The sequence below is a fragment of the Mauremys reevesii genome, linkage group 26 (genome assembly GCF_016161935.1).
Source record: "Mauremys reevesii isolate NIE-2019 linkage group 26, ASM1616193v1, whole genome shotgun sequence".
Taxonomy (NCBI): Eukaryota; Metazoa; Chordata; order Testudines; family Geoemydidae; genus Mauremys; species Mauremys reevesii.
In genome coordinates, this window is record NC_052648.1 from 14,281,218 (window position 1) to 14,293,191 (window position 11,974).

Consider the following 11,974-nt stretch of genomic DNA (forward strand, 5'->3'; position numbering starts at 1 on the left):
GACTCTCTGCAAAGCCTGGCAGAATTAATGATATTCTGTTTCTTTCCCTAGTGAGACTCCCTACACCCCAGGGGCTGCTGGCACGACTCCTGGTGAGTAAACCATGAGAATAGGTTTTCTGTGAAATGTGAAGTGGGACAGTTAAGTATAAAAATGGGTTTTCTAGCTAGATGCTTATAAGCAGGCTGAGGAATGTGTATGAGTGGATCTCTCTGTCTTCGCCCTCTCCTGAGACACATGTTCTGCATCCTCGTACTAGTTAGAATGCTTTCTTCTTCAGGAAGGCACTGCAGTAGAAGCAACAACTCTATTGTATGGTCTCCACAATCAGAGAGTCTGAACTATTCCCTCCTTCAGGAACACACTGGTATTGTGCTGACAAAACGTAGCCTGTTCTTTCTCTCCTTGACAGGTAGTAGCCTCATCCCCTTATGCAGGAGAAGGACACGGATGTGCTGCCTTGCAGTTACTACAGGCCCTGCACCACAATATCCATGCAACAGTGGGTGAGATGTGGGTAGTAAAGATCCCATCTCTGCTGCAGTACATTGAAGGTAAAGCACTAGTTAGGAGGAGTGCAGTCCATGGAGAATAGAAGGGAAGCCAGAAAATGCAGCTTCGTATAGACAGGTGTTGTGCCATTCCTGTTGCAGTCCATGGGAACAGTGGGGAATTGAAATTGGGCTTCTAGGCCCTCACTTTTCCTTCATCTGGATAACTGTGAACCACTGGGGTCAGGGGCGGCTCTACGAATTCCGCCGCCCCAAGCAGGGCGGCGCTGTGCCGCTCGCGCTGCCGGGCACCGGTCCTGCGCCTCCGTGGGACCTCCCGCAGACGTGCCGCTGGTCCCGCGCCTATGGTGGAGCTTCCGCAGTCATGCCTGCGGGAGGTCCGGTCGTCCCGCGGCTCCGTTGGACCTCCCCCAGGCATGACTGCGGAAGGTCCGCCGGACCCGCCTGCCGCCCTCCAGTTAAAATGCCGCCCCACGCGCGCGCTTGGCGCGCTGGGGTCTGGAGCCGGCCCTGACTGGGGTAAATCCAGAGCTGAACCACTGAAGCCAATTCAATCCGGGCAGAATCAGGCCAGGAAGTTTTCAGCTGGATGGAAATTCTACAGCAGTTTCCCCCACACCTTTGCTAGGTTATTAATTGAGAAGGTGAATACACATGAAGCTGGAGGTTAGTGAACTATTTTGGGGTTACATATATAGTCTGATTTTGCAAACTGAATGTTTCTGAAAATTAAACCCCATGTTTACTTTCAAGGGTGATTCAATTAAAAAACCCAGAGTTTTTCTTTTTGTAAGGAAACCTGAGCCATAAAAGCTAGGTTGGCCAAGTGGGTGCCCTATGTAGAATCTAGGTATTGTGGGCCTAATAATGTCTTTCAGCAATTTTACAGTGGTATGAATCTATTGATCTCTGTGGAAAAAACCCTTCAGTCAGCGTAGGCTGTGTCTACACTATGGGTTTATGCCAGCACAGCTCCAATGACATGGCTGTGCCAGTATAGTCTCTGTGGAGTATGACAGACCCTACGTGGAGCACAAACCCAATATGTTTCTGATGAATGTTGAACCCCACAATGTTCAAGTGGGTTTGATATTCAAAAAAAGGTTTAAAAAATGAGCTGTATCTTCCCTAGTTGTTGTTGCTGTACAGAGTCCCCAGTACTACCTTGTGCCAACATTAAAGAAGGGTAGGTTAGAGCTGGACATTCAGAAACAGGGCCAGATTCTCAGCTGATGTAATTCAGTATAATTCCATTGACTTCAGTGAAGCTACACCGATTTACATCAAGTCAGGATCAAGTCCAGTATCTCTTATTATGCAGGAAAAGTTTGTATTCATATTAAACCCAGTCTTCGGATGTGTTGAACAGTTTTGTGAGGTGCTAAGCACCCTTGGCTCCCATTAAAGTCAACAGGAATTGGGAGTGCTCAGCATCTCACTCCTGGTGGGTTGACTGACCCTGAATAAAAATGCCAGCAGGGTACATAACATGATACTTTCTGTTGGTCCAACAAAGCACATTGGCGTAGGTCCCATTTAGCCTTGAAAGCCCAGGTATGTTACAGCTTGGCAGAGCAGGGGTCTTAGAAGGACTGACTGCAAAGGAGATTCTTGGGATGATTCTTCTTGCTAACCTAGGTGACATTATTGTTTTGCCTTCTGCTTCATAGGAAACACAGAATTCCCTGGACCATGCACGGTGGGAGCACATGCTGCTTCAGGTACAGGATGGCTTTCAGATGTATTGTCACAGCTCTCCCTCCCCCCTCCAAATGCATCAGCTGGGGAAAATATTAATGATAAAGTATTCATTATAAGCAGAGCTGGTCAAACCATTTCATTTGCAACGTTTGTTCAATGAAAAATGACCTTTGTTATTTTCATGGAACATTTTCAATTTTTTTTTTACACAAAACAAAACAACCACAACCCAAATGGAAAATGTTCAGTTTTTTTAAACTGAAGTTGATTTTTTGGGTTTTTTTTTCAGTTGCTTTCCTGTTTGTCTCCTCCCCCTGCCCCCCCAGCTTTTTCAGTCACAAAGTGGAAGGGGGGGGGGAAAGGCATGGGGACGAGGGATAAAGGGAAGGAAAGGGGGAAAACAAAGAATTGAATAATGGTTATTTTTTATTTTGAAAAGCAAAATATTTTTGTTTCTTTCACTTTTCATTTGTGTGTTGAAAAATCAAGAAAACAAAAAAAAATCCACTTGTTTTGTGAAATGGACTTACCATTGTTCAACCAGCTCTAGTTATAAATAACTCTGCGTTACCACTGGGAACAACACACAACATAACCAGAAAACCAGCATGCTCATGGTGCTAATGCACCACTGGGGGACATTTAAAGGATTCTTTTTTTCTATTTGCCACTCAAAAGAAAATTTGCTATGAGAAACCCAGAAAGGAAAAGAGACAAGACAGGGTTTGGTGACTGTATCTCATGGAGAAGCCTTTCTGGTCAGAAAGAGCTCTTTACAGCCTCGTGTAAATCCAGACAAGGAACATTTTCATGGCGAGTGTTGAAAATGAAAGGAAGGGACCTAGTGACAAATAAGCCCTAGAAGGTTTGCAGTTCCATTTGGGGTTGGATTACACTCTAGCATTTCCCATTCCAGATCCAGCCTCATTTGAAATTCTTTGGGCTAAAAAATCAAATAAGATTAGGTTTTCTTGTGAGGTTTCTGATATTTCCTGGCTGCTGTTCAAAATTCGGGCCTGAAACAGCAAAGTGCTGAGAGTTACTAACCTCTGGCTGACTTCAATGGGAGTTGAGGGTGTGACCCTGGGTCCTTTGGGTGCCCACTGACTTAGGCCACAGGAGTGTATAGGATTCCCTGGATCTGATCTCTATATAATCAAAGGGTGTCATGTAAAGCCTTTACTGGATACCTGTGCCACACGGCTCATCGTAATCATTGCACAGTGACTGGATGGTTGCATATATAAGGCGTTATGGTTGCATACTGAAATTGATGCTTTTAAGGTCTGTGAGTTGGGGCTGGTCACCAGAAAGTGATAAACAAGTTTCTTTCAGGCAGGAGTTGCTTATCTGCCTGAATGGCTGTATGTAGACTGAGTAATTATTCACGGTGGATGCTAATCAATAGAGGAAAATTCTAATCAAGTGATCGCAAAGTCTCCAGAGGAGATTCGATACAAGAAAAAGAAGCAAACAATAGGGGGTACCGTGTTTACAAATAAGAGAATGAATGCGTGGAACTATATCTGGAGGTCCAGAGGTATCCTGCACCAGGTATCCTTCACCTATTAGACGAACTGCCAGCTGGCTTGTCTTATGAATGGAGGATCACCTTTGCTCTCGGTGTTTCATGCTGGGAGAGAGATTTGGGGGAGCTATCCTTGGTGAGCCAGGGGAATGTTTGGTTATCTAAGTTTAAGCTCTAGAAGTGTGTTATGATTTTATTTTTACATAACCATTTGTTTACATTAATTTTACTTGCTCCTTCTCAACTCTCTGATCTTTGTGAATTGAACTCTACTTGTTTTCACTATAAACGTATCTAAGGGTGTGAAACGGAGTGGTGATGCTGAGGTGAAACTGGTAAGGTGGTGTGTAGCAAACCTATGAATTCTGTGAGTGTCCAGTGGAACAGGGGCTGGACATTGTGGGGCTGCAGAGAGGGCTCGGTGGTTGGACGGTACCAATTGCTTATGTGTAGAAGGACAGTGGAGCCTGGATGGGGTGAGAAGGGTGTGCTTGTGTTTCCTGTGGCTGGCAGAGTCAGGAGCTGACACCTGGCAGGCACAGAGAAGGCTTCCTCATGCTAAGGGTAGGTGGTAGTGAGGTACCTCACAACCCTGGGGACCCTTGGGAGGTGGCATAAAGGGTCCATAGCACTTCAGAGAAGGTGCCTGGTCCTTTGTAGTCCAGGGCCCTTTGTTCAAAGTTTACTAGGCCCATCCTCCATCCGCTATAAAATCACTCCTCAATGGTCAGATTTCTTGGCTCCATCTCATTCTCCAATTCACTGTCCAACTGGGTTTGGGGACTGAGAGGAATCATCAGGCAAAGGTTAAAGAACAACAGCAGAGGAAGTCTGGGTTGTCGATGTTTATAGTTCTCAATAGGGAAATAATCTTCCCATGACACCTGAATATTGGAAAGTTTACAAGAGAGAACAAGGAAGCAAAAACAAACCCCACAACAACCCCCAAATTCTTGCAATTAACCATCTGCTTTAACTCTTGTTTTACACTCAGTTCCTAAGAATATCTCTGGAGATGATAGACGACAGTGCCTGGAGCAGCCAGATAAGCCTTGAGTTGAGCCAGCAGATGGCCGGCTACGCCAGCCCCTTGAAAGAGAAGGTTTGTTCTCAGTTAAGGCTTAGTTTCTAGTTAATTTCCCTTGAATTTCTGATTGGGGAGGCTGCATAAGGCTTCTCTCAAGGCTTCATTACTTTCTATTTTATTCTGCATATAAAATTTGTTTTTACTTGTTTCCTGCTCTCTTCCCCCCCGGCCCTGCCCTGCCCTTCCAATATTTGCTTGGACAGGCTGCTTGTCTGTGCTGCATTGTTGGTTCTCTGGCTGGGCTAGATGATGGGATGTTTCTGCAGTATGGGTGCTTGGACTTGGCTATCTTGTTCCTTCCTGAGTGTTGCTGAGCTGGGTCTGTACTGAAGGAACATTGTGTTACTGGTATCTCAGTGCTGGTCTCTTTCTTTCAGAGTTTCCTGTATAAGGCACTAGGAACGTCCTTAGCAGTTTGTCAGGACCTGGTCCACGTTAAATCTCAGATTAATAAATTTCTGACAACAACAAATTATATGGAAGCCCCTGAGAGACAGGTGAGGACTCTGTTCCTCTCCCCACTTTACCAAGTAATCCCTGAATGCTCCCTGTGGGGCTCAGCTCTGAGCTGGCCTGGGACAGATGCCATTTTGCTTCATATTCTCTTCATTGCTGTTTCACTCAGCCCCCGCTCCCCATCTGTCTCAGGCCTGACTGGCGCTTTACACCGCTTCAGCTGCAAGGAAGGGACTCGTGGGTTAGATCCTAACCAGTACTTCTCTTGAGTGACAGGGAGTCATTTCCATCCTCGCATTCTGTGCTGAGAGCCACTTGGACCTCACCCTGAACACACTTCACGAGTTTGGGGCTGCAAGAGCAAAGTTAAGATTTCTGGGTTCATCAGCCGCCTGAAGGTAAAGGAGCCAGGGGCTTCTCTCCAACTTCCTCCCTCTAAAGCAGGGGCAGCAGCCCCGGGGTAGTGTCTGCTCTGCTCAGCTAGCATTGTCCCCCGGTGTGTGCGTTCTATGTGATGCCTGCAGTTAAGCAGAGAGGAGCACAATCTGGAGCTGGGGTTCTCTCAAATGATTTTTATTGTCTGATGTCTCATGGCTTGAGCGCCCCTCCCATGCACAATGTGTGGGAACTACCTCAGTCGCTTGCATGGAAAAGCATTTAAGGTATTTTTAGCGGTTTTTTAATCCCAGTTAGTGGCTGGAAATGAGGAGGTGTTGCAAGCAACATGTGGCCAACCAACCTGCTTTAGGTAGACCACCAGTGGTCTACGGATGACAATTATGGAACCTGTGATTTAGAGCAGTGGTTCTCAACCTGTCCAGATTAGTGTACCGCTTTCAGGAGTCTCATTTGTCTTGTGTACCCCAAATTTCACCTCACTTAAAAACTACTTGTTTACAAAATCAGGCATAAAATTATTAAAAAGTGTCATATAGCACATTATTACTGAAAAATTGCTTATTTTCTCTTTTTTACTATATAATTATAAAATAAATCAACTGGAATATAAATACTGTACTTGCATTCTTTGTAGTCTGCTGTAAAACTAGGCAAATAGCTAGATGAGTTGATAAACCCCCTGGCAGACCTCTGCAGACGCTCAGGGGTACACAAGTAGCCCTGGTTGAAAACCACTGATCTAGAGGCTAGAGCAGGAGACTAGGCCTCTGGGCTTCCACTGCTGGCTCTGCCATTTACTCACTGTGCAGCCTTAGGCAAGACATTTAGCGCCTGATCTTGTACCCACCAGTGTCATTGACTAAGCTCCCGTGTACTTCACTGCTGTAGGTTCAGCATTTTAGGCTCTCTGTGTCCAAGTTACCCAGTGGAAATGATGGAGATACTAATATCTCCCTACCTCACAGTTATTATGTTGCTTAAATACTTTTTGCAAGTGCTTTGAGATCTTTGGCTGAAAAGAGCTTTGCAAGTGCAAGCTGCTATTGCTGCTGTGAGCAATTCCTCGGTCAGCAGCAGATCAGAATTCCAAAGCCAAATGAATCAGAAGAACTTGTCTCTAGTGACCTTTCCGATTGTCTAGGACTACCACCATGGGAAAAGAGGCAAGACTCGCAGCACCCTGATGCTGACATACAGCAGCATGGCTGTCCATGCTCCAAAAGACCAGCTTCTCTCCCGAGTAGAGGCAGACATCACAGGGAACATCCTTCACCATTACAGAGCCAGTTGTCAGGTAAGAGCTTTTGCGAGATAAGTGTTAGGGACATTACCCTGAAGTTACAGCATTGCCTCTGAGTTTATAGAGAGAGGGCTTGTATTTTCTAAAGCTCTTCTTTGAGCAATAATTTATCACAGAACTCAAATTTAAAACTGTAATGGATGGAGCGTGAGCCGTCACATGTTGTATCATTTTTGTTGCTCTTCTTTGTATTTTCTCTAGTTTTTCTATATTCTTCTGAAATTCTGTAGACCCCAGCTACACAGTAATTCAGATGCAGTCACACTCAGGCTATTCAGAATAACACTCTAACTCCCCTAATATGGATGTGTATCTAGCTCTATCTTTTGCTACCCAAGAGAGACTAGTGCTAGCCTGTATTTAGTTGATTTGCTGTCATGCTGTTTCTTGGACTCACTACTTCCCTTACCTCTTATCTGTCTTCTTGTTTGTCTGTGAGCTCATTATTTCTGTTCCTTAGGTGTCTGACTGCTGGTACTGACTCTCATCTCAGTGCAACCTCTCCACGTCACTTTGCCAGTCAGTTTTGCCTTGTCTAACTGAGACTCTCACTTAGGCATTGTTAAAAAAGTTGATCACAGTTGAACCAAACTGATATCTTCCAATAGTTCACAAATGCAAATATTATGTAGGATGGCCCCTGATATTGACCTCTACAAAACACCCCCTCTGGATACCTTTCCTGCCTTTTGGAAGATTTAACAATAGCGATTTCTCTCTGCTCCATATTCGCCAGCCAGGACATTTTGAGGATGTGTGTTATGTGGGACTATCTACATTGCTAATAGCTGTTTTGCATTTCATTTTTCAGGTGCTGGGCATCACTGTTGGGAACAAGGTACATTCTAAATAATCTGCCCACAGCTCTTGCATTTTCTATACACAAGTTGCTTGTTTAAATTGCACAGAGCTTGGTTTCCTTGCTACATCAAGCAGGAGTCCTGGCTGCTCTGGTGTAAGTGGACCTGGATTTATTTGATGAACCTGGGTTTTCTCTTCTGAGGTGGGTGCAGCTGCCTTCTGGGGTCTGGGGACACCTCTCTCATCTCCTGAGGCTAGATTTAATTCCTGATCTTTATCTTCTGGACTGTAGTTTTTCTCTCAGGTTCTCATCCACATCCTCTTGTTTCTCCTTCTGGATTATGTAGGACATGTACCTAAAATTAACCCTCATCCAGAATGTCATGGAGATTAGCTGTGCCATCTTGGAGACCAGAGACTCCCAGGAGTTCAAATTCTCTTACAAACTGGAGCTCCTTGGCTACATGGTGGTAAGTGATTAGGAGCTTTGAGGACTGAAGTACAAAGGCGTTTGTTGTAATGTAATAAGACTGGTGTTCCAGGGAGATGTTATTTTATCCATTGGCTGTGACTGTACTACTGCAGTCTCATGAGCTACCTGCATGGCACCCAGAATGCTGGGTCCACTCTGAGCTTGGCAGGGATGCTGACATATTGTGGGCTGTAACTGGAAGGAATGGCTTGTGTCTGGTGAGTTCTCTTTCTGTCCTCTGTATAGCCTGCAGATGGCCCTACGGTCCATTTCAGAGGCAGAGAGCCTGCTGGGCACGGTGTCTGTTTATTCCAGGTCTGGCACATGGCCCTGTTTCAGGGTGTGAGAGGAAGGCCTCTCTGCCTTTCAAATCCATTTCCCATTTTTTAGGTCCCTCTTCATGCATTTCAGGACTTCATTAAAAAGGAACCACTGGATTCCATGGCATCTCCAGTTCGCTACAAGGCAATGCTTGCTATTGAACATCTGAGGTAGGCTATTTTCTGCCATATTTCCTGGCACTGTGATGTCTTCTTATTTGTTAATCCATGAGTGTCAGGTTGGGAGCAGTCTGATGCCTGCAGGGTTTGGCTCACATGCTGCTCACCAGCAGGACTTTTGTTCTTAAGGGTTTGAGTGTGTCCATTTGGAGGTTTGTGCTTGAAAGACACAAGATTGGAGGTTGTGTGGCATGCAGTACAATGGAGCAGAGTTCCGATGGGGAGGGAGGTGGCAGGGGGAAGGAAGCTTGTGGGTTTCTAGCTTTATTTCTAGATGAGCCAATACTGAATAGAGGTGCTCAGCTGCAAAGTGAAGGGTTGTTTGCATTTGAGGTTCTAGATTGGAACAATCTCTAGTCATTGGACCCATTTTTTTTACTTGAAGGTGGTACTGAGTCTAATGCATGACTTTTCTCTCTATTTTTCTTCTGCCAGCAAACTCAAACCATCTATGACCTTGGAGAAAAACCGTGAGCTCCTTGATCAGTGTTTCAAAAGTTTATTTCCCCTTCCTCCCTTGGAGAAGATGAAAGAGGAAGCCGAGACAGCAAAGGATGCTCTGCTTATACAAGTACGTGACAACAATTCTCCTCTGGCACCATCCACTGTATTTCTGCCCAGCAGGCACTGGGTGATGGCAGTCACACATGGCCTCCCTGGCAAGGTTATGGTTAGCTTTCCCCGGCCCACACACACAAATGATCTGTGCTGAGCTTCACTCCTTCTCTTCTGGTTTCAGTCACTGTACGTGAGGTCCTTGGAAGCCCTTGGCAAGCTAACGAAGGCTTTGCTGGAGGAAGAACCAACCGCAGACTGGTTCCAGGAAATTTTTGAAGTGAGTAGACCATTGAACCGTGGTGGAGATTGTTTCTTGTGTTACAGCAGGGAAGAGGCAGAGATTTAGGGGGTCAAGCTTCAGTTGTGGAGGAATTTTCCACAACGGAGTGAATTCTAGGGAGAAAGCACCAAATTCTTCCTAGGATAAGCGGGCATGTGCCCCATTGAAATCCATGGAAGCTATGCCATTTTATGCCAGGGCTGGATTGGGACCAAGTTCTTACAATTTTGTTGACACTACTTGGACCGGCAAGAAAATCACCACTGCAGTAGCCAAATCCAAGAGAACTGGTTGAAACTGATCAGTTCTTCTAAGAGGAATTCATGAATATTGAGTTAAGCCCCGTGTATGGAAACTCATTCAGAGGAGACTTCCTGTTCCTCAGACATGAACAGAATATTCTTCTTCGAGTGCTTGCTCATATCAATTCCAATTAGGTGTGTGTGCGCCGCGTGCATGTTCCTTGCAAGATTTTTACCCTAGCAACACTCGGTAGGTCGGTTGGGTCGCCCCCTGGAGTGGCGCCGCTATGGTGCCGGATATATACCCCTGCCGACCCAACGGCCCCTCAGTTCCTTCTTACCGCCCGTGACGGTTGTTGGAACTGTGGAGTGCGGCTTTGCTGATCTCCAATTCCCTAGCTTACTCGTTGTTCTTTACTGTTAATTGTGTTTATAGTTTGAATTTTTACAGTTGTAGTTAGTGTTAGTTGTTGTGTATATATATAGTTAGTGTATATAGTTGAAGGGGGGATCGGGGACTAGCCCCTTTCCTCCACCCCGGTCACCGGGATTCAAACCGTGCTCGGCGTGCCAAAAGCCGATGCCAATAGGGGATCCCCACGACTCCTGCCTCAAGTGCCTAGGGGAATCCCACCTTCCTGAAAAGTGCTGCATTTGTAAGTCATTTAAACCGAGGACGAAGAAGGAGCGGGACTTTCAACTGAAACAGCTCCTCATGGAGGCGGCACTTAGCCCTACAACGTCGGTACCGAGCGCTCAACAGCCTGCATCTGTGAGGAGCGCTCCTTCGGCTCCGGACCGCTCCGGTACCGCGAAGGAGCCATGGCACCGACCCTCACTGGCACCGACGTCTGCTCGGCACCGCTCCCTGTCGCCGCGGCCCAGGAAGCAACACAGAGCTCAGGCTGCTTCAGCACCACCCGCACCACAGAAGGAGCACCCGTCGATGACGGATCGCCCAGCACCGTCATCTGCCGCAGCACCACCGAGTGCGACACCGCAGAGTGCGGCACTGTTGATTCCGGTCCCGCAAGAGCCGTTGAGTCCGGTGCCTGAAAGCTCCTCGGCTCACGCCGTGGTCGAGCTTGCTCTCCCATCCATGCCGGAGACCTTCTCCACGGCACGGGAGTTGATCGTGATGACGGAGACCGCGCTGCCTTAACCCCCAGCACCGCCGGTGCAGGTCATCCAATCTATTGGCAAGCCTGCCTTGCTGAGGCCGCCCTCCATGGCAGCCGAGAGGCATCGTTCAAGACCTCGGTCCCGCTGCCGATCCCGGTCCCACCGCCGATCCCGGTCCCGATGCCGCTCGCAGTCCCGGCACCACTCTCCATCGCGGTACCGGTCACACTCGCGGCACCGCTCGGCCTCCTGTTCGCCTGCCAGATACTCACAGTACCGATCCGACTCCCGGCACCGTTCACGGCACCGCGCATCTCACAGCCATTCTAGGCGAAGGGACTCAAGATCCCGGTCGACCTCCCGGCACCGCTACGGTCGCAGGTCCCGGTCTCACTCGCGGTACCGTTATAGCTCCTGGTACCACTCTCCGGTACCGCCCCGGGAAAGAACAACTGGAACCGTGGCTCCCTCTCGTGGCCATCGAGACACACATCGGCATCATCACAGGCTGGTAGTGCTTCCTATCCACAGGAACGCGACTTGGATGTCCCCAGCCATATATTTCCCGAGAGCGAGAGCCACGAGCAAGGACCCCGTCACTGATCCTTCTGGACACCATGGGCATACCACCAAGCGCAAGGTGCTCCTTCAGTGGTTCCACGATCGGCCCCGTCAGAACACTGGGTGCCAGAGGCGACAGTAAGCCGCCCCCCCGCCCCATGGGCATGGATGACGCTCCGATACCACCTGCAGATACCCAGGTCCCACCTGACGCAAATGATGTTCCTCAAGAACAGGAGCCCCCCAGGACCCTCTGGTCCCTGGCCTCTCCTCTTCCTCCTCGCCTGATGAGGCGGTGGCGGGAACATCCTCCTCAAGCCCTCCGCCAATTGATCTAAGGGCCCATCAAGACCTCTTGAGACGAGTGGCTCAAAATATGAACTTACAGGTGGAGGAGGTCCCTGAAATAGAGGACCCTGTAGTGGACATTCTTTCGGCTGACACACCTACTAGAG

General features: G+C 47.7%; 1 protein-coding gene across 1 annotated transcript in view; it reads left to right on the plus strand.

The window, feature by feature from the left end:
• Positions 1-10,892, plus strand: part of LOC120391956 (maestro heat-like repeat-containing protein family member 2B) — a 35,242-nt gene extending 24,350 nt beyond the window's left edge. The window contains exons 12-22 of the mRNA XM_039516222.1: positions 52-92; positions 413-554; positions 2,183-2,233; positions 4,736-4,843; positions 6,825-6,977; positions 7,795-7,821; positions 8,132-8,254; positions 8,668-8,747; positions 9,192-9,327; positions 9,496-9,564; positions 10,569-10,892. Of these exons, the coding sequence (XP_039372156.1) occupies positions 2,222-2,233; positions 4,736-4,843; positions 6,825-6,977; positions 7,795-7,821; positions 8,132-8,254; positions 8,668-8,747; positions 9,192-9,327; positions 9,496-9,564; positions 10,569-10,892 (1,032 nt within the window). The 5' untranslated portion in view covers positions 52-92; positions 413-554; positions 2,183-2,221. The remainder of the gene's footprint in view (positions 1-51; positions 93-412; positions 555-2,182; positions 2,234-4,735; positions 4,844-6,824; positions 6,978-7,794; positions 7,822-8,131; positions 8,255-8,667; positions 8,748-9,191; positions 9,328-9,495; positions 9,565-10,568) is intronic.
• Positions 10,893-11,974: the final 1,082 nt, after the last annotated feature.